This window comes from Hylobates moloch, unplaced genomic scaffold (assembly GCF_009828535.3).
Source record: "Hylobates moloch isolate HMO894 unplaced genomic scaffold, HMol_V3 SCAFFOLD_14, whole genome shotgun sequence".
NCBI classification, from domain to species: domain Eukaryota; kingdom Metazoa; phylum Chordata; class Mammalia; order Primates; family Hylobatidae; genus Hylobates; species Hylobates moloch.
The window spans coordinates 56,621,786-56,645,115 of NW_026652289.1; the positions used below are offsets into that span (position 1 = coordinate 56,621,786).

At 36.9% G+C, this 23,330-nt stretch overlaps 1 protein-coding gene across 5 annotated transcripts in view; it reads left to right on the forward strand.

Moving 5' to 3' along the window:
* Positions 1-23,330, forward strand: part of MYO9A (myosin IXA) — a 300,242-nt gene that overhangs the window by 118,671 nt on the left and 158,241 nt on the right. For all 5 annotated transcript variants that reach the window (XM_058427939.1, XM_032174780.2, XM_032174781.2 and 2 more), the window contains 4 exons: positions 887-1,013; positions 9,207-9,296; positions 14,127-14,243; positions 17,465-17,599. In XM_058427939.1, coding sequence (XP_058283922.1) covers positions 887-1,013; positions 9,207-9,296; positions 14,127-14,243; positions 17,465-17,599 — 469 coding nt within the window. The remainder of the gene's footprint in view (positions 1-886; positions 1,014-9,206; positions 9,297-14,126; positions 14,244-17,464; positions 17,600-23,330) is intronic.

Below are 23,330 nucleotides of genomic sequence, written 5' to 3' on the forward strand. Positions count from 1 at the left end.
TTCAATTTTCATAAGCCAAATTTTGTAAGCCGTATTTATTCTAAGAAAATAACTGCACGTGACACAAAGCTGTATATATATAAGGAGACTGAGGAAGAGTTTTTCAATGGATTGTTTAGCCATGTTAAATGCCTCTGAGATGTCAGATAAGTCAGTAACATAATATACTGTTCTTAGCTACATGGAGGTCCTTGGTAACCTAAGGTTCCTGAATTAACAGGAGTCGATGGGATATATAGCATAAGTGGAGGGATTAGTTGTTGATTGGAGGGCACATGCTCTTCTGACTCAGGAGGGAAATTTAGAATGGAGGGTCCATATGAAGTTGTTTCACAGTAGAGGTTAATATACCCCACATGGCTTCATACTTAACACACACACACACACACACACACACACACCACAAAAAACCATTTACTCCAAATACCATAATATGGTATAGAGAAGCATTTTAACAACATAACTAATAATAAAAAATCAGCTAAGATACTTGATAAAAAAAATACAGATTCAAGACCTTTCCTTTGGCAATTCTGATTCAGTGTATCTGAAACAGTATAGGAAAAAAGCATTCCTGGCAGGATAAATAGCATTTAGAGAGGCATGGCCTTTTTAAAACACTGTGACAAATTCAGGCAATAGCAGAAGTCCCTTTGAAATGACTATATAAGAAGTGGTGTACTTAAGGCCATGAAAAGCATTTTGAACAGTACCTGACATATAAGTAAACCCTCAGTAAATTTAGTAATTATTCCCATATTGCTTATTTTCCAAAGACTAAATACTTCATATTTGTACTGGTTAATTTGCTTAACTAGAATTTTAGAATGAAATGAGCTTTGGGAAGGGACACAACTAAGCTGTAATTTGTGTTTTATTTTTCCAGGATTTTCTCTCTTCTCTCAGCCATACTACATTTGGGTAATATCTGTTACAAAAAGAAGACATACCGGGATGACTCCATTGATATCTGTAATCCTGAAGTTCTGCCTATTGTCTCAGAATTATTAGAGGTGAGTGATTACATTTTCAGTTGTCATTTCAAATCTTTGTAACTTTTTATTTTTTATTTTGTATATTTTGTAGGTGTAAATGGGTTAATGCTTTCTATTAATAATGCTTTTATTAGGCACTATTTTAAATAGCATTTCCAAAAGATCGAATTTTTCTTGATACCTGCCTCAGTTTGCTATTGAGTGTGGCAGCATCTTTATAAAATTTGTGTTTTCTCCTCTGCCTCCACTTGCTCCAGACATCCATAGTCCCTAAATTTGCTGGATAGGATGAATATTTCCACACTAGACTGTATAATGTTCTGAGACTATGCTAATTTTTCTCTTTTCATATTTGAGATTTCTTCTCATGCTAAGATTTTGGTTAGATTATTTTGTTTCAAGATGGGGGTATTTGGGTGGGTGGAGAAAAAAGGATACTACTTTTTTTTTTTTTCCTTATGGGTTGAATAGGACATAAAGGTTCTTATCTCCTACCATGCTTCTTCTTACATCAAGGGACTTTATTACCTGATTCTTTCTTCCTGGAGTGATGATTTATCATGTTTTCTTAGCTAACTTCTGTCTTGCCTACCCCTTCTCATCTTGCCAGATTTGTCCCATCAGATGGGGTGTCATTTCTTATAGGCCCTATCGTCTGGCATAGCAAGGAAATATATGTATGTATATACTAACCTGTGTATATACACGTATCTATACATATTTTAATATGTAATCATCTGTATCTATATAAAGGTAAACATGAGTTCGTGATAATGTCTCCAACTGTAATCCATTCCCCACGTGGATCATTCTAGCCTTCTTCCCTTGCTTCTCTGTGAACTCCCGCTTCAACAATGAGAAAGCTGTCGTCTGTCCTCTGCGATCCATTTACTTGTTTAATTCCAGTATACATGTATAGTGGTATAAAAATTGTTAACCTGTACCCCTCTGGGAAATGACTTTTTCAACTAGAATACAGTGCTTATGAGCAATTCCTTCTGCCTTTAATCCTGCAGACGTCACTTATTTCCAAAATTACTTAGAACAGCACCTTTTCCTTCCACCCCATTTGTTGAGGTTTCATATACTTGTCATGCATGCTGTTTTCTTGTCATGGTCTACATTCCTTCGTGGAATCCCCCAGTCTCTTAAATAATTTTTAATATTTGCATACATTAAGTTCCACTCTTCATGCTATTTGGTTTTTGACAGACACAAGAAGTCATGTGTCCACTATTATAGTATCATACAGAATAGTTTCACTGCCGTAAAAATCCCCTATGGTTTACTTGTTCAATCCCTCCCCCTAAACTGCTGGCAACCACTGATCTTTTTACTAGATATATAGATTTGCCCTTTACAGGATGTAATACAATCGAATCATGCAATATGTAGATTTTTCAGACTGATTTGTTTTACTTAGTAATACGCACTTAAGATTTATTTATGTCTGGTGGCTCATGCTTGCAATCCCAGCACATTGAGAGGCTGAGGCAGGTGAGTTGCTTGAACCCTAGGAGTTCAAAACCAACCTGGGCAACATAGGGAGACCCCGTCTCTACTAAAAACAACAACAACAACAACAAAAACCAAAAATTAGCTGGATGTGGTGACATGTACCTGTAGTCCCAGCTGCTTGGTAGGCTGAGGTGGGAGGCTTGAATCCTGGAGGCGGAGGTTGCAGTGAGCTTAGATTGTGCCACTATACTCCAGCCTGGGTAACAGAGCGAGACCCTGTCTCTAGAAACAAAAAAAAGATTCATTCATGTCTTTCTGTGACTTGATAGCTCATTTCTGTTTATCATGGGGTAATATTCCATTATATAGATGTGCTATAGTTTATTCATTTATCTGTTGAAGGACATTTTGGTCATTTCCAGTTTTTGACAATTATGAATAGCTTGCTTTTTTAAAAAATATTATTAATCTTCCAAATCTTGGTTCATAGGCCACTTCGTGTGGTTTAACCTTAAGTGGTCTAAACTGACTCCCTAAATGCAGAGCATTTGTTTCTATGTAGCATGATTTAGTTTTAGAGTATAAAGTTAATTATTAGTTTGTGTCTCTTGTAAGGCTGCAGTGCTCTTTGAGAGCAATAGATACCTCTTTCTTATTTAACCACCCAGTGTTTATTTTTTCTGCACATGATTGGGCATTGCTTATTAACTTCAGCAGAATGATAACCTGGCAGAGGAAGAGGCAGGAGAAGGGAGTACCTTGAATTGGAACTAGACTTACTGGAAAGAAGTTCTACCAGGAGATGGAGTGTGGTATCTGAAGGTTGTAATTTTGAAGATCATAAAGGCCAGAGAACAGATGGCATTTTAGTCAGGCATTTCAGGTGATATTTTAGTCAAGCATTTCGTATCGTGACAGGGCATTGCGGCTGATGGTCTTACTTGTCAGTCTAGGCAGTTCAGCAGAAACCAGGGCTTCTGTTTCTAGTGCATCATTTTCTTCTTTGGTAAGAGACTGATAAGAACAATTCAGGCAACTCAAAGAGGAACTCAGGTATGGGTTTAAAAAAAAGAGAGAAATCTAATTCTGAGAATTGGGCTAACCAGTATCAAAGACAATGGCAAATAGCAAATGTGATTTGACAGAAAATCTCAGTTTTGAACCCCAGCTTCTTAAATTTCTTCTTGTGTATAGTTTGGATTGGTTCTAGGGCTGAGGTTTAGTATTAAGTAGAAAGAAAATAGCTTCAAAGTTCAGGAGCTAAAGAAGATACCTATCCCGTCTTTAGGTAGTACTTAGAAATTATTTTAGAAAATGATTGCCTCTAGTTGGTTAAGACTGATAATAATATTTGCAATCTTAAGGCTTTGGTTGAGATAGAGTACAAAGATAAGCACATTGATTGGTTTATTTAACATTCAAACCCTTTAGTTGTGATTTAATTTAATTCCTCTCCTTCCCATGGTGATTTAATTCAATGATAAATATAGAATAGAAGAACAAATTGTTTTTATTTTTATTTTTTATTTTTTATTTTTTTTGAGATGGAGTCTGGCTCTGTCGCCTAGGCTGGAGTGCAGTGGCACCATCTCCGCTCACTGCAAGCTCCGCCTCCCGGGTTCACGCCATTCTCCTGCCTCGGCCTCCCGAGTAGCTGGGACTATAGGCTCCCGCCACCACGCCCGGCTAATTTTTTGTATTTCTACTAGAGACGGGGTTTCACCGTGGTCTCGATCTCCTGACCTCGTGATCCGCTCGCCTCGGCCTCCCAACGTGCTGGGATTACAGGCGTGAGCCACCGCGCCCAGCCCACAAATTGTTTTTAAAGTAGTCGTTTAACTTTATTTATTTACTTTTCAGGTTTTTTTTGTAGTTACCTGAGGCAATAATGAATGTTTTGAGCCTTTACTAATGCCTATTTGGCATGGATACTTGTGAAAATTATTGAAAGGTGAACAAGCTCCAATTGATAAATTGTGGGTAATTGTGGAAGATGCTTTTGTTATGAGATATTAGAACTATCATCATTACCAAAAACTGTTCAGTTTTTATCAGGTTTATGTATTTTGAGTGTATTTTAACATCTGTTGAAACAATATAAAGAATAGGGGTTTTTTTTGTTGTTTTTTTGAGATGGAGTTTCGCTGTTGTTGCCCAGGTTGGAGTGCAGTGGTGCAATCTCGGCTCACTGCAACCTCTGCCTCCCGGGTCCAAGCCATTCTCCTGCCTCAGCCTCCCGGGTAGCTGAGATTGCAGGTATGTGCCACCATGCCCGGCTAATTTTGTATTTTTAGTAGAGATGGGGTTTCACCATGTTGGTCAGGCTGGTCCCAAACTCCTGACCTCAGGTGATCCACCCACCTCGGCCTCCCAAAGTGTTGGGATTACAGGCGTGAGCCACTGTGCCCGGCCAAGAATAGATTTTTAATTACATATCAGATTTTTAATTAGGTAAATATGAGAAACTTTATAGAATGGATATTGAACCCATTGCTACTTGTTCTGTATTAATAGTTTTTGAATATTCTAAAAGTAATATATTTAATAATTTTTAGAAAATTATAGAGGAGCTGATTAAGAAATCATGAATTGGGTAATATTTTCTTTAGGATCCTTACCAAATATGATATACAAGATTAGTATGTTTTGGGGTTATGTGGGTATGCGTAGATCTATGTACAATCTTTGTCAGGTTTTTGTGCTAAAGAGTACTCATGAAATGAGTTGAGAATTTTTGTACCCTTGCTCCTTTTTCTGCAGTTAGAAGGATCATTAGCAGAGAATAATATGTTCCTCAAGGGTTTGAGAGAGGTCAACCTTATGAGCAACTGTATTTGATGTCTTTTTATTTGTTCCTTTTTAACTACTTTTTTAAGGATTTTCAAATCTGGCTTGAGTCATTTGGATGATCTGTGTTTTTCTAAAAATGATGTATTGGATATTTAGAATTTGTTGCTTTTGAGTTCTTTTTTTTTTTTTTTTTGAGACGGAGTCTCGCTCTGTCACCCAGGCTGGAGTACAGTGGCACAATCTCGGCTCACTGCAAGCTCCGCCTCCTGGGTTCACGCCATTCTCCTGCCTCAGCTTCCTGAATAGCTGGGACTACAGGTGCCCGCCACCACATCCGGCTAATGTTTTTTTTCGTATTTTTAGTAGAGACGGGGTTTCACCGTGTTAGCCAGGATGGTCTCGATCTCCTGACCTCGTGATCTGCCCGTCTTGGCCTCCCAAAGTGCTGGGATTACAGGCGTGGGCCACCGCGCCCAGCCTGCTTTTGAGTTCTTTGTAAATAGTCTGTTAATTTCACTCTTTAAAATTTTTCTCTATGGTATTAGCTATTTGTGTTTCTTAGTTTTTTTCTTTTGCTTTGTGTGAGATTTGTCTTTTACGTTTTCTTTTTTTTTTTTTTTTTTGAGACGGAGTTTTGTCCTTGTTGCCCAGGCTAGAGTGCAATGGTGTGATCTCGGCTCACCACAATCTCTGCCTCCCAGGTTTAAGCGATTCTCCTGCCTCAGCCTCCCGAGTAGCTGGGATTACAGGCATACGCCACCACGCCGGGCTAATTTTGTATTTTTAGTAGAGACGGGGTTTCTCCATATTGGTCAGGCTGGTCTTGAACTCCTGACTTAAGGTGATCCGCCCGCCTCGGCCTCCTAAAGTGCTGGGATTACAGGCATGAGCTACCGCGCCCAGCCATCTTTCATGTTTTCAAAGAGTTGGCCTTTAGATTGATCAGTTCTAACATTTTACTTGTTACATATTAATTTGTTTTAGGATATTTTCTTCCTTTTTTCCTTGTTATGAAATGTTGCCAGCACACAATATTATATAGAAAACAATATAATCAACCCTTACAGCCCCACTCAAGTAATAAAATATTGCATATAATTGAAGCCCACCGTGTACCCTTGTACCCTGTCTCCACCAGAGGTAACCACTGTTATGAATTTGGTGTTCATCATTCCTATTCTTGTTTCTATATTTTTAGTATAGATAGATGTTTTTATAAAGAATATGTAGTTTTGCATGTTTTCAGTCTTTATATAAATGTTATACTGTATGTATTATTCTGAAACTTGGCTTTTTTTCATTCCTTAGTATGTTTTTGAGATCTTTCAATGCTGATTTCTATATTCTATATTCTTCTTTTTTGTTGTTGTATAAGAGTCCATGGTATGAGGCTGGGCACGATGGCCCACACCTGTAATCCCAGCGCTTTGGGAGGCCAGGGCAGGTGGATTGCTTGAGTTTAGGAGTTCAAGACCCGCCTGGGCAACATGATGAAACCCCGTCTCAAATCCCAGCTACTCGTGAGGCTGAGGCAGAAGAATTGCTTGAACCTGGGAGGCGGAGGTTGCAGTGAGCCAAGATTGCACCATTGCACTCCAGCCTGGGTAACAAAAGTAAAACTCTGTCTAAAAAAAAAAAAAAATTAGCTGGTCATGGTGGCATGTGCCTGTAGCCCTAGGCTGGGATGCAGTGGCACGATCATGGCTCACTGTAGCTTTGATCTCCTGGGCTCAAACAATCTTCCCGCCTCAGCCTCCTGAGTACTTGGGAGTTCAGGCACATTAAATTTTATTTTTAGTAGAGAGGAGGTCTTGCTGTGTTGTCCAACCTGGTCTTTAACTCCTGAGCTCAAGCAGTCATACTGCCTTGGGATTATAGGTGTGCTGGGATTATAGGTGTGAGCCACCGCACCCAGCCAATATTTACTTTTAATAATTGCAGCAGTATATCTCACAATATAGCTTTGGATTTTATTACATTTTTTTTCTTAGCTTTGTTAGTTTTGTCATTTTTGTGTAATCTGGTATTATTTTTGTTCCTTAATGTATTTTAAATAAATCTAAAAGGTTGAGGCCTTTTATTTAAATTTGGTTGTTGATTTTTGGCTTTACTGCGTTTTGTGGAGTTAATATGCCTCAAATTATTTCCAGTTTTTGGAATTTGAGAGTTGATCAGTGAATGCTCTGAAAGGTGTTATATTTGCTAGATAATATTTATCCATTCAATATGGTTCAAAGTTGTTCTTTAAAAGATCATTGATCTATCGTACGTTGTTGGTGGCAGGGTAATGCCTATTCCTATCATTTTATAACTCAATCTCCTCCTTATAATCTATTTTTTTTTTTTTTTTTGAGATGGAGTCTGACTCTGTCTCCTAGGCTGGAGTGCAGTGGCGTGGTCTTTGCTCACTGCAACCTCTGCCTCCCGGTTTCAAGTGATTCTGCTGCCTCAGCCACCCGAGTAGCTATGATTACAGGTGTGCACCACCACGTCTGGCTAATTTTTGTATTTTTGGTCAAGACAGGGTTTCCCATGTTGGCCAGCCTGTTCTCGAACTCCTGACCTCAAGTGATCCGCCCACCTTGGCCTCCTAATGCGCTGGGAGTACAGTCATGAGCTACCACTCACAGCTGTTATAATCTAATATTTTTTACCTGATAAATTTTTATATTGCCTACATTTATGAATCTTATGTTTTTATTATGTATGGATACTTTTATAAAATGTCCTTGTTTTACCACTTCATGCCCATCATCATGACAAAATTCTAAGTTCTGGTAACATTAAGTATAGTCAAGGTTTGGAAGAAACAAGAACTCTCAGTGCTACTGCTGAGAGAGCATATTGGTAAAAATTATGTATAGGAGTTTGGTAGTATTCTCTAAAGCTGAAAATATGTATGCTCTAACCTTCTACTTTTAGGTTTGTTCTTCACAGAAACTTTTGAACTCATGTGCAACAATATTCATTGTGGTTTATTTTCTAATCATACAAAATTGTAAATAGTGTAAATGCCTACAAAGAGGAGAATGGATTACACACTGTGGTGTATTTATATGCTGCAATGCTATATAGCAGTTAAAATGAATGAGGTTGATCTAAATTATCAACATGGTGTGTGCCTGTAGTCCCAGCTGCTTGGGAGGCTGAAGCGGGAGGATTGCTTGAGTCTGGGCGGTCGAGGCTGCAATGAATCGAGATTGCACTACTGCACTGCAGCCTGAATGGCAGAGTGAAACTCTGTCTCAAAAAATAATAATAATAAAAGATTATCCACATAGTTAGATCTGAAAAACATATGGGGAATATGATACTTTATAGGTAAACATTAAATTCATTTGACAGTATAGCATAGTGTTTATGAATATATTTAATACATATAAAAGTATAGAAACATGAACTGAAATGATAATGTGAAATTCATGATAGTATTTGCCTCTGGGGAGAGAGTGAGAACAAAGGAAGTGTCAACTTTATCTTAAAAGTTTATCATTCATGAATAAGAAGAAATATCTGAAACATAAGTATATTTTGGAATATTCCTAGAATTCAAGATTCATGAAGAAGAAATATCTGAAACATAAATAAATATCCTTTGGAATATTTCTGGAATTCAAGAAGTGCTGTCACTGTTTAGTCCTTGCCTCCAGCTTGTGGGATTGTGGTTGATCATCTTAAAATGTTTTTTGTACTATTCTATATTTTCTGTATTCTGCACAATGAAACATGTTTCTCTGTTATGATCAGAAAGCAAACTTTAACTTGAAAAAACCCATTTGTCTTTTGAGTGGGACACTTAAAATTCCATTTTGGCCAGTATTAAAATTGCCCAGTGTATTGACTTTTTTCTCTGCTATATAATTGCTAATCTCATTAAGCTTTTCCTCTATTTGGCTTTTTCAAAAGATAATTCAACCCATTGTCATAAATCTTACATATTGAGTTTACTTTTCTGTTTTATAGGTTAAAGAAGAGATGCTATTTGAAGCATTAGTTACAAGGAAGACGGTGACAGTGGGAGAAAAGCTTATTTTGCCATACAAGTTGGCAGAGGTATGATGATTTTCTTTGAAATGAAAGCATTCTGGACATTGTTAGAAGTTTAGGTTTGAAGTTTGGGTTTTCTCTTAACAGCATGAAAATGACAATGGCAAAAAGTTTTGATTGAAATATTTTCTAGGCCTTTAAATTTGATTGTGAATTTTCCATTGATTTAGAAACTTAAATTTGAATGTGATTGTGAGAAATAGGCTTGCATTTTTCTCCAAGGATCTTAACCTCTTCATCATTTCCAATTTTCATATTACTAATGTGGGGTAGATAGATGGTAGGTAGAATTATAAATGAGCAGTATTTGACCCAATTAATTATTCTTCTTGAGACAGTTTCTTCTAGCACATCACACTTTTTTGGTTAACCTTTTCATTGTTGGCTACTTGTTTGCAGTTCTTTCTGCTTGTCTTTTCTTTTTTCTTTATCTCTAAAAGGTGGAGTGCCCTAGGACACAGTCTTTGTTTCTTCTTCTCTATATTCTTCATTGAGGTTATCTTACCCAGTCCGAACACTTTAAATATCGTCTGTATATGAGGCTCCTAGGGATACTTGTTGCTGCTATTATACCACTCAGATCTATAGGGGTAGGAAAATTATTGAAAAGCCACTACTTTATGGAGTAATTTTATGAAAGTGATGACGTCAAATTATTATAATTATAAAATTTGGACAATAATTATAAAAATTGGACAGGAATATGAAATTAGAAGATTAGAAGGCAGAGGTGAGGAAATTGTAATTGAATTCTAGAGAATGTTTTGTAAGCTTGACATTGTTCCATTTATCTCACCTTCTGTGTCTCCAAGTCCACATTTCTTCTTATGTCATATTATAGTCTTCCACTGTGAGAGCTTCTTTCTAAACGATAAGAAAGCCAAATCTTTAAGAGTTTTATATTTCTTTTATATGAAATAAAGATTCATTGCTTTTTACATTTTCTTTCACTACCTTTTTCTTTTTTTAAAAAAATTTAACTTTTAAGTTCAGGGTTATAGTGCAGGTTTGTTATATAGGTAAACTTGTGTCATGGGGGTTTGTTGTAGAGATTATTTCGTCACGCAGGTATTAAGCCTACTACCCATTAGTTACTTTTCCTGATCCTCTCCCTCCTCCCACTCTCTGTCACCCCCTTTATGTCTCCGTGTGTTCTCATCATTTAGTTTCCACTTAGAAGTGAGAACATGCTGTGTTTGGTTTTCTGTTCCTGCGTTAGTTTGCAGTGGATAATGGCCTCCAGCTTCATCCATATTCCTGCAAAGGACGTGGTTTTCTTCTTATTTATGCTGTGTTGTATTCCACGGTGTATAAGTACCACATTTATTTATCCAGTGTGTCATTGATGAGCATTTAGGTTGATTCCATGTCTTTGCTGTTGTGAACAGTGCTGCAGTGAGCATATGCATGGATGTGTCTTTATGATAGAATGATTTCTATTCCTTTGGATATATGCCCAGTAATTGGATTACTGGGTTGAATAGTAGTTTTGCTTTTAGGTTCTTGAGGAATTGCCACACTGTCTTCCCCGATGGTTGAACTAATTTACACTTCCTCCAACAGTGTATAAATGTTTCGTTTTATCCGCAACCTCACCAGCATCTGTTGTTTTTTGACTTTTTAACAATAGCCATTGTGACTCGCGTGAGATGGTATCTCATCGTGGTTTTGATTTGCGTTTCTCTAATGACCACACCACCTTTTTCATTACAAAATTTTTTTTAGTGTCTATTTTCATTTTTAACTTTGAATGTAACCTTCTGAGATTATTTTGTATTCCCTGCTTTGTTTTTATTTATATTTGTTTGGTGTATTTATTTCTTTTTTTTGAGACAAGTCTCGCACTGTTACCTTGGCTGGAGTGCAGTGGTGTGATCTCACTCACTGCAACCTCTGCCTCTTGGGTTCAAGTGATTCTCCTGCTTCAGCCTCCCGAGTAGCTGGGATTACAGGTGCCCGCCACCATGCCCAGCTAATTTTTGGTATTTTTAGTAGAGACGGGGGTTTCACCATGTTAGTCAGGCTGGTCTTGAACTCCTGACCTTGTGATGCTTGCCTTGGCATTCCAAAGTGCTGGGATTACAGGCGTGAGCCACCACGCCCAGCTATTATTTCTTTAATAAATATATAAAAACTCTCTTTTTGTGCCTAGAAATGTGCAAAGCATTAGGGGTACTATGGGGAATGGTACTAAACAGTTTGAGTATTTTATCTGAAGGGTAATGCAAAACTCTTAAAAAGTGTTTTAAGAAAAAAAAATCTTTTTTTTTTTTTTAAAGGAGCACTCTGGCAGATGTGTTTAGAATCATTTGGAGGAATGTATTAGTTTTTTACAGCTATGTAAGCAATTAGCAACTTAATATAATACAGACTTAATATCTTGACAGTTTCCATGGGTCATAAGTCTGGGATGACCTCCCTTTGATTAAAAAATAAACTGGTTTGGGTTTTTATATCTTTAAAATCTCTTCATTTTTGTCATGTAACATCAGGTTCATATGGCAATGAAATCCATCGTATTTACAGTTCTGCCTACACTTACAAGGAGGGAATTATATAGAACTTGTACCCCCAGGGAATCTTGTGGGCTATCTTGGGTTTTGGTCAAACACAGAAGGCAGGGGTGGATGTAGAGAGATGAGTTCAGAGGCTGCAGTAGTGAGAATGATATTTGCTTTGTAGAATGGTGACATATTGATAGGGAGAAACATATGGATCTAAAAAGAAAAAAATTTGATTAAATCAACAGGACCTAGTAATGACTTGAATAATGGGAAGCAAGGCAAACAAAGGAGGTGTCAAGGATGAGTCCTACATTTCTGGTTTACACAGCTGTAAGAATATTGGTACCCTTCAATGAGATAGGAAACACTAAATGAGATCTTGTTTGGGTGGGAAAATATTACTTGATATTTGGGTTTATTGAGGTTAAGCTATGAAAGACAGACATGCATTTCAGAGAAAAGGGCTGAAAGTATAAAATTTGCAGTTACAAAGTGAACAAATAGGTATTGTATTGGCCTATCTGCATTCTATGACTATGGTATTTTGTAAAAATGGTACATTATGTAAACCATAAATACTGTAGTTAGAATTTAGTTTTTATCTTTGTCTGAAGGTCTTTTAACTAAAAAATTCAACCCGTTCATAAAGTTTATTGTGATAATGTTTATATGCTTATTCTATGTCTTATATTTGTTGATTTAGTTTTAAAATATTGTACTTTTCCTGAATTTTATCAGATTATCTTTTTTTTTCTTTTCTTTCTGGGGAAAAAATACAGTGGTATTCTGTTATATTTTCATTCTGCCATTGGTTTTCTTGATAGTTGGTTCACCTGATGCTCAGATTCCACATCCAAGGATTCAACCATTTGCAGATTAAAAATATTCTAAAACTCCACAACAATAAAAAATAATACAGGTTTCTAGTGTTGAAGATAGAGAATTTGGTACCAGTCTTCTTTATGCTATGTAGGCAGTTATTTTTTGGTCTAGGAACTTGAAGCTTTTTTTTCCTTCAGTATTCAGAAATTAATTCATCACCTATGTGGTGGGTTGTAGTATTACCTTCTTTTTACAGATGTATAACCAGTAGCCTAAGAGGTTAAGTAACTTAGTCACAATTATGCAGCTAGAATAAGTAGAAAAACTGGAATTGGAACATAGTCTAGTTCTTAATCATTACTCTCTGTTTTCTTTATACTTCAAAATAGAGTTATAAATATATACCTGAATATACAAGCTTCAGAATAAGCCCCTAGATAAAAATATGTAAATTACTAGGATTTATATTCTTCTAAGTGCTAAGACTCAATTCTGTAAGACATGTGCCATACCCTACTCTCTTTTTTTTTTTTTTTGTAAATTTATGCTTTCTAAATGGTGAAATTCTTTGGCTTTTTAGAACAATTTCAGACTTACAGGAAAATAGAGCAGATAGTATAGAGAATTTTTATAAACTTAGAAAGCTTAGGGTGAGGAAAAAATAAATTTTGTAACTACGTAATGAAGGAATTGTTTCTGTCTTTGAGGATGGAGTAATTCTGGAAGTTTCTATGGGTGACAAGCTGAAGACAACTACCAATGTAATTGTGGTTGTATTAGTATATGTTTTAAGAGAGTGGTTAGGATTCCACAGAAAATAATGGCTTTTTCCTAACAGATTTATTCCTCTGCCTAGAATACTCTTACCTACTTTAGCTGGCAGTCATTTGTTTGTAAACTTCCAATTATACCTTCTTTCCTAGGGGAATATATATCCCAATTTTTAGTAAACATGTTTTGAACTGAGTGACCTACCTTTTGTTTCTCTTATCTTTAATGACAGTTTTAACCTAGATTCTCTGAGTGGGACTAATTGAATGAGTACATGTGGAAAACTTCAATTGGCTGGGTGCGGTGGCTCACGCCTGTAATCCCAGCACTTTGGGAGGCCGAGACGGGCGAATCACCTGAGGTCAGGAATTTGAGACCAGCCTGACCAACATGGAGAAACCCCGTTTCTACTAAAAATACAAAATTAGCCAGGCGTGGTGGTGCATGCCTGTAATCCCAGCTACTTGGGAAGCTGAGGCAGTAGAATCACTTGAACCCAGGAGGCGGAGGCTGCCGTGAGCCGAGATTGCGCCATTGCATTCCAGCCTGGGCAATGAGAGCCAAACTCTCAAAAACAAACAAAAAACTTCAGTTATAGATTTTTTATTTTGAGAGAAAAATTAGTTTCTAATTCAGGATAGTAAGTTTCTTTCTTGAATGGGAGCAAAAAACTTTGTCATAGTATCTTAATCATATCATTGTCAATTCTACATGCACTTGTAATCCTTTTGTTTTTCAGGCTGTGACAGTGAGGAACTCCATGGCTAAGTCTCTATATAGTGCCCTGTTTGACTGGATAGTTTTTCGAATTAATCATGCACTTCTGAATAGTAAAGATTTGGAGCATAATACCAAGGTAATGATATATTGGATTATAATATGTTTTTCCCTGAAAGCTATTTTAATAAACTGGTTAATACATGAAATTTAAAAACGCAGAATTATATAGAGTAATAAGTAAGAAATCGCTTTTATTTGTTATTTATTACCCTGTTCAGAAGAATTGTTCTGTGTGTCTTTCCAGACCTTTTTTCTTATGTGTTGTTACCTCCCAAACGTGTATATTCAGAGTTGCTTTAAAAAATGTAAATAGAATAATGCTCTCTGTATTCTTTCAAACATAAATATATGTATTTTTTTTACCTAGAATCTCTTGAAATATTTTCTGTCTCATTATATATCTGGACCTGGCTATTTAAAAAAAAGTTATATAGTAAGATGTGTACCATAAATCCATCCATTAAAAATAGATTGTTTGTTTTATTGTTGTGAACAATGCTATAACAAATATTCTTGTACTTACCTGTGTATACATTTCTCTAACATAAAATTATCAAAGTGGGATTGCTGTTTTTTTGTTTGTTTGTTTGTTTTTTTTTGAGACGGTGTCTTGCTCTCACCCAGGCTGGAGTGCAGTGGCATGATCTCGCTACAACCTCTGGTTCAAGCGATTCTCCTGCCTCAGCCTCCTGAGTAGCTGGGATTATGGGTGCCCACCACCACACCCAGCTCATTTTTGTATTTTTAGTAGAGACAGGGTCTCACCGTGTTGGCCAGGCTGGTCTTGAACTCTTGACCTCAGGTGATTTATCTGCTTTGGTCTCCCAAAGTGCTGTGATTATAGGCGTGAGCCACCGTGCCCTGCTGATTGCTGAGTTTAAGGATAGATACATTTTAAAAATTTGACACTTTCCAAAAAAGACTGTACATTTCCAGCAGCAGTGTGTGAAAGCACCTGATCCCCTACACCTTTACCCACATTGGATGTTATCGGTATTTACATCTCCTAATCTGATAAGGGGAATGGTTTCATTTTATTGCATTATTTTTAATGATAAAAGTTCAGCATCACCTCATGTTTTCTCTATTTTATTTCTTCTCTGTATTTTTAAAATATCTTTGTGTTATTTTTGTTTTTTTATTTTGTCTTTTTGATACTCCTTTTTATTTTTATTTTATTTTTAATTTTATTTTATTTTTGAGACAGAGTCTCTTTTTACCCCAGCTGGAGTACAATGGTATGATCTTGGCTCATTGCAACCTCCGTCTCCTGGGTTCAAGTGATTCTCCTGCCTCAGTCTCCCAAGTACCTGGGATTACAGGCGCGTGCCACAATGCCTGGCTAATTTTTGTATTTTTAGTCGAGACGGGTTTCACCATGTTGGCCAGGCTGGTCTTGAACACCTGACCTCAAGTGACCTGCCTTCCTTGGCCTCCCAAAGTGCTGGGATTACAGGCGTGAGCCACCATGCCTGGCCTACTCCTTTTAGAAGGCATTTATTGTGGATATTTGTAGAAGCCTATAGTTTGATATATATTGCAATTATTTTCTCTCTTATTTACTTTTTAGATTTATACTATCTGTTTTTATGATTTTATGTTATAATTTTTTTTGCAGTTCTGTCATTTTTCTTGTTTTTAGTTTTGCATTTTGTATATGTATTTTACTTACAGAGGAAGGCCTCTTCTAGTCCAAGATTATAAAATATTTATTCTTATATTTTTATAATTATAATTTTTTTATGTTTAGACTTTTTCTAACTGTATTTTTAATATGGCAGATTATAGGTATTTAATCATTTCACATCTAGTTGTATTTTCTGGGCAGCCTTCATGGACTAGTCCACCTTGTCAGACTGATTAAAAATGTCATCTTTTAAATTTAATCCTATTGCCTTAAATGTGAAATTGCTCTTATATTAATTTTTCATGCTTCAGGTAAACTCACAGTCATAAAAATTAATTTAAATTGTAATCTAATTTATCAAATTGATTTATTTTTGAAGGGCATTATTTTAATTTTTTTAAGGGCCTAGACTTAGCAGAATTAAACAAAATACTCTTAGTACAGGCTTTTAAAAAAAAATCTTACTATTTTTCATTCATTGTATCAGTTTGCCCATTGTATCTCTTAGCACCAGTGGAGAAAAATTATTTTCATTTAACCAAAATTGTCATACAACTGTATTTCCAGAATGGGTTGGGGTGGTGAGAAAAGTGTTTATATGCAGGTATTAGAGCCAAATCCACAGTAAGAAGTTAGATTATTCCTAGAAGTGAAATAGAAGAATAAGCATTTATGTTCTGTATTCTACCAAACAGCTGAAAGATTTGAATGTGGTTGACTTTAGGGAGCAGACCTTGATGATGAGGCAGGGATTGCTGTCTTTTGTTATAATCCTTTTAGCACTATTCAACATTTTAAACCTCATACTTTTTTTTTTAATAAATATTTTTAACTTTACGAAACCATATGTTCTGGCAGGGTGCAGTGGCTCACGCCTGTAATCCCAGCACTTTGGGAGGCCAAGGCGGGTGGATCACCTGCACTCAAGAGTTTGATACCAGACTGGCCAACGTGGTGAAACCCGTCTCTACCAAAAATACAAAAAATTAGCCAGGAATGGTGGTGCATGCCTTGGTAAACCCAGCTGCTGGTGAGGCTGAGGCAGGAGAATCGCATGAACCCCGGTGGCAGAGGTTACAGTGAACTGAGATCACGTCACTGTATTCCAGCCTGGGCGACAGATCGAGACTCCGTCTCAAAAATAAAAAAGAAACCATATGTTCTGACATCTAGTTTCACTCAGTCTTCATGAGGCTGATAAAATATACTAGTTTGGTTCTTAATAAAGAATTCTATTTATTGGGATGTAGAAGTCAAAATAGGAACAATTGCATTGTCCTCTTGGTATAGCCAGGAGTAACCTACCTCTCTTGATCCTTCATTAAAATAACCTTTTGATTTCCTCACACTCTGTTTTTTTCCATTCCCTTTTAGATATTAGGAATTACTGAGGTTTCTTAAGATAACAGGCCACTAACCTTGCTTCACACATTTCTGTAATCTATAGATTATATGTATTAACAGTTTGAATATTTTTTTAAATTAGGATAAAAGTAAGATAAAGATAACTAAAATACTTTTAATTCATGATATGTTTTGAATACTGGCCAAACACAATCCCCTGTGCACTGCTTTAGAGGAACTGAGCATTTTGTTACTTATGTTGTGGATATTATTCATTAAATAAATTTAAACATTACTTTTAATCACAACTTTCTCTTGTTTTACAGACATTGTCCATTGGTGTTCTTGATATTTTTGGGTTTGAAGATTATGAAAGTAACAGCTTTGAACAGTTCTGTATTAATTTTGCGAATGAACGTTTACAGCACTACTTTAATCAGCATATCTTTAAATTGGAACAAGTGAGTACCTAAATATGTATACACTTGTCCCCCCAGCACACATTATCTTTGAGTCATATTCATAATAATTCACTTTATTTTTTCACACATTTTATTGATTTACATAGTGTTTCTATTAAATATTGAAACGTGCCTTTACAAACAAAAATAACCAAAGTAAATTGGCTTGGGAACAAATACTGTTGCCTCTTTGTATATGTAAACTCAACTGATGGGGTTAGAAATGTGAGGTACAACAGAGTAGTCTGGTAGCTTCAATTGTTTATCATAATATCAGTTGTAATATTTTACTAAAAGAATGGAGAGCACATAATAAGCATTTTAAATCTTGTCTTTTTTTTTTTTTTTTTTTTTGACTGAGTCTCGCTCTGTCACCCAGGCTGGAGTGCAGTGGCCCAATCTCGGCTCATTGCAATCTCTGCCTTGCAGGTTCATGCCATTCTCCTGGCTCAGCCTCCCTGAGTAGCTGGGACTACGGGTGCCTGCCACCATGCCTGGCTAATTTTTTTGTAGTTTTAGTAGAGATGGGGTTTCACCGTGTTAGCCAGGGTGGTCTCGATCTCCTGACCTCGTGATCTGCCCGCCTCAGCCTCCCAAAGTGCTGGGATTATAGGCATGAGCCACTGTGCCCGGCCTAAATCTTGTCTTTCAATAGAAATATTGTGGTCCACATATCATTGTAAGCAGATGACAGAGGTTTTATAGTCCCCTAAATAGATTTGCTGGCTGGGTGCGGTGGCTCACACTGACAATCCCAGCATTTTGGGAGGCCAAGGTGGGTGGATCTCTTGAGCCCAGGAGTTAGAGACCAGCCTGGGCAGCATGGCGAAACCCTGTCTCTACAAAAAATATAAAAATTAACCAGATGTGGTATTGCATGCCAGTAGTCCCAGCTACTCAGGAGACCCAGGTGGGAGGATCACCTGAGCCTGGGAGGTGTAGGTTGCAGTGAGCTGTGTTTGAGCCACTGCACGCCAGACTGGGCAACAGAATGAGACTGTCTCGAGATTGCTTATGTATGCTTATTTGATTGCACCTTTGTTGTTTTTGCAGGGGAGTCTGTTTTTTTAGAGATGGGTCTTCTTGCTCTGTCGCCCAAGCTGAAGTACAGTGGCGTGATCTTGGCTCACTGTGTCGACCTCTGGGGCTCAAGCAGTCCCCCGACCTCAGCCATTCAAGAGCTGGGACCACAGGTGCACATCACCACACTCAGCTAATTTTTGTTTTTATTTTTTGTAGAGACAAGGTGTCACTATGTTGCCCAGAGTGGTCTCAAACTCTTAGGCTCAAGCAATCCTCCCACCTTGACCTCCCAAAGTGCTGGGATTACAGTCAGGAACTACCACTCCTGGCCTTGAATGAACCATTGATTAAAAAGATGTGTGTGTTTGTTTTGTTTTGTTTTTATTGCTGGTGTTGATTTTTTTTTCTTTTTTCTTTTTCTTTCACACGGGTTTGGAAACAATGGTGTTGATTTTTAATTGCTACATGGTCACTGTGTGTAATGCTAAGTACAGTCATTCGGTCCTCCTTATCTTTGGGTTTTACATCCAAGCATTCAACCCATGGCTGATACAAAACTACTGATACAAACCTGCATATACAGAAGGCTGACTGTACTAAGCCATTTATGTAAGAGACTTGAGCATCTGTGGATTTGGTATCCACGGGGAGTCCTGGAACCAATTCCTCGAGGATGTGGAGGGCCAACTGTATGCTTGTTTGATTGCTTTGGTCTCTTAGTTCTAGGATGGGATAGAGGAGCTTAACAGAATCTTAAGTCAATACAGAGTGTAGATACAAAGAAACTAGGTATGGAGAGACCAAGATGGGTAACTAGATATTTCTTATGAGAATCTCAAGATTGATTAAGTTAGTATAAAAAAGAGTGTGCTTTTGGCTGGGAGTGGTGGCTCACACCTGTAATCTCAGCATTTTAGGAGGTCGAGATGGACGGACGAGGTCAGGAGTTTGAGACCAGGCTGACCAACATGGTGAAACCCCGTCTCTACTAAAAATACAAAAATTAGCCGTGTGTGGTGGCAGGAGCCTGTAATCCTAGCTACTAAGGAGGCCAAGGCAGGAGAATCGCCTGAATGTGGGAGGCGGAGGTTGCAGTGAGCCGAGATTGCGCCACTCTACTCCAGCCTGGGCGACTGAGTTGAGACTCCATCTCAAAAAAAAAGAGTGGGCTTTCAGTTTCCATGAGAATTATTAGGGTAAAGGGAGGGTCAAACAAAATGTGGACTTTTTCTCCAAACTAAGGTTGAAATCAGTAATAGGTTTACATTGTACCCCAGAATTTGTGTATGAGGACATAGGCAGACACAGGTTTCATCAAACTGAACTCAAGGGAAATGGTTAAGAATAGAGAATGAACAGAAACACTATAACAGCCAGCAGGTCTACAGAAAAGAGGGAGAAAAGATCTTTATATCATCAAGTCTCCCATCATTGGATCTTGTTGCTGTCTTAGCTTTTTAAAAAAGTGCGTCTATTTTGCTTAAAGGACATACTGGCTGGTTAACAATAGCATGACAATATTAGTCCTGGCCAGCTTGATGAATGCTTAAAGTTTTAAACATATAACTTTTTAGCTAGATGCTACCCTAGAGCTTTGGAAAGATAATATTATTTGTTATAATGTTAGCTAACACTTATGAGTTATGTAGTGTTACTTATCAGTCAGCACTGTTTTTATTCTAGTTTTTCAGATGTTGTCTAAAGCCAGTATTCAAACCTTAACACTCTGGCTCTATAATATTTTCTTTTAATCAAAAGCTAAGCTGGGATTGCCATCCATGTCTCTTGATTCAGTCCAAGACTCTTACATAAATCATATTAAGTTAATATTCTTTATCTCTTGCAAATAAGTACATATGTTAGAAGGGTGAGGGAATGCATTTTGTTTTCTGGGTTCTATATTTTACAGAGCAGAACATCAGTTGCTCTGTGGATCATTAAACAGAACATTGGTTAAATTGCTTTTGAAAAAGACAAGCATTCTTTATTGTAAACTGAAATTATTCTTTTCTAGAAGTCTAGATTAGACAGAGAGCCAGAAGAAATGCCTTGGCCATAAACGTATTATATATAAAAATAAAAAACCTTAGAGTTTATGGAAAATGTGTTCAAAACTCCTTGGAAGATGGGTGATTCTCATTTACTTGCTACCCTGAATATCAACGTTTTGGGCAATGTGGTGCAATTATGGATCAGAATCTTGTTAAGTGTCTTATTTATATGTACCTCATTGGTAACTAGTATGAAATGGGTACTCAGTGATTACTTGTTAAGTTCAGTTGAGTATAAAATCAGTTAAGGTTAAAATTTTTAAAAAGAAGATACAGTATCACAGGTACATTTGTAGGAAAAATCTTCAATATGATGACTGTGGTTTGGTTCTAAATTTTGTCCAAAAGGAGTACACAGGCATATAGGATGGGAAAGAGATGTAATAATTGCCATGCAGGATGTAAATGCTATAATCAGATATAAGGTAAAGTAGTTACACAAAGGATGAGGTTGATTGGAACTACCTGAAAGGCTGCAAAAATTTTCCAGTGCTGATTCTGGCATATAGTTTCATATAGTGAGCTGGAGCTCACTAGATTGTCAATGGGAAAAGATATTTTAGGCAAAGGTAACATTATACACATTGTACTTAAAACGGTGGACTTATATGTCATGCAGGGAAGATTAGAATTTTTCAAACAATGAGAAGCTATTTGAAGTATATTTAGCAGAGGACTTGAATTGGACTGAAGAGCAGTGAACTGGAAAGAAGGAGAAAAATCTATGAACTAGTTGAAGTACTGTCATGTGTCACTTAATGATGAGGATATGTTCTGAGAAATGCATCATTGGGTGATTTTGCTGTTATATGAACATCATCCTGTATTTACACAAACCTAGGTGGTATAGCCTCCTACACACCTAGGCTATATGATATAGCCTATTGCTCCTAGGCCACAAACCGGTACAGCATGCTACACTGAATATTGTAGGCAATTGTAACACAATGGTAAGTATTTGTGTATCTAAATGTATCTAAACATAGAAAAGATACAGTAAAAATACAATATAAAAGATAAAAAATGGTACAGTTACATAGGGCACCTACCATGATTAGAGCTTGCAGGACTGGAAGTTACTCTGGGTGAGATGTTGGGTGAGTGGTGATAAAGGCCTAGGACATTACTGTACACACACTACTTAGACTTTATAAACACTGTACACTTAAGTTACACTAAATTTATTAATTTTTTTGTAATAATAAATTAACCTGAGCCTACTGTAATGTTTTTACTTTATAAACTTTTTTTAACTTTTTGACTTTGTAGTAGCAATTTAAAACACAAACACATTGTACAGCTGTACAAAAATGTTTTCTCTTTATATAATTATAAGCCCTTTTTCTATTGAATTTTTTTAAAACTTTAAAAACTTTTTTGTTAAAAGCAAAGACACGTACATACATATTAGCATGTATACATACGTATTACCATAGCATATTAGCATAGGCCTACACAGGGTCAGGATCAAGACGTCAGTAGACAATATGAATTTTTTGTGAGATTAGGGATCCCTGTTGTATATGCAGTTGGTCCTTGACTGAAATGTCTTTGTGTGGCACATGACTGTAGAATGGGTGAGTGATTCTGAACTGAATCAAGGTAGTGGTAGAGATTATAATGTAGACTAAGAGACCCAAAGAGGTTTCTGATATTTGAAAGTACAGCCATCCCTGGGTATCCACAGAGGATTGGTTTCAGGACCCCCTGCTGAAGAATACCAAAATCCACAGATGCTCAAGTCCCTTATGTAAAATGGCATGGTGTTTGCCCATAACCTATGCACATTCTCCAGTATACTTTAGATCATCTCTCAGTTTCTTATACTTAATACACTGTACATGTTATGTAAATAGTTGCTATACTAAGTTTATATTTTTTGTATTTTTTTCTCTTAAATATTTTTGATATGTGGTCGGTTGGAGCTACAAATGTGGAACCTTTTGCAGATATGGAGGGCCAATTGTATGTTTTCTGTTGCTTGTATTACTGCCCTCTTTTTTCTTTTCCTTACTTGCTGAGAATTATTCTTCATTTGATGGATTCATCAGTAAATTGAACAACAGTTGTGTGCCAGGCAGTGTGCTAAGCATAGAAGATAGAAAATGTAGAGTTCAGGGATCTTATTTGAGGAGCTCATAATCTAGCAAGTTTTTGTTTCATCCATTTTACTTCTGTTGTTGTCAGACTAGAAACTTTTGATGAACCTTACCTTGGAGAACAACCAAAAAACTTCAACAACATATATTTGAAAGCATTGGAGTACCTTCAAATAAGTTTTACAGGGCCTAGACTATAAGAAAGAAATCTAGGGAAGTGAGCCCAGCATTTGGGTGCTGCTTTGTTCCTACAGACATTTCGTTATTTTTGTAGTGTTTCTGATTCTAAAAGGGCAAGGCTTGAGAGTATGAGGAATTGAGCAGAGTTTTCTTCTGACTCAAAGATAAGGAGGAGGCCCTTGGTAATTCCTATAGGCTTTAGGTTGAGATCCCTAAAGGGTTACATCTCAGACAAAAGTAAATCAGAAGTAAACCTGGCATCAGAAGGACTGAAGCCCGGTTTAAAATCATCTCAGTTCCCAATTAGGTTAAAATAATATAAAATTTGTAGTATTCTTAGCCACCTGCCAAGAGCAAACACAATCTCCACTAAAAGAA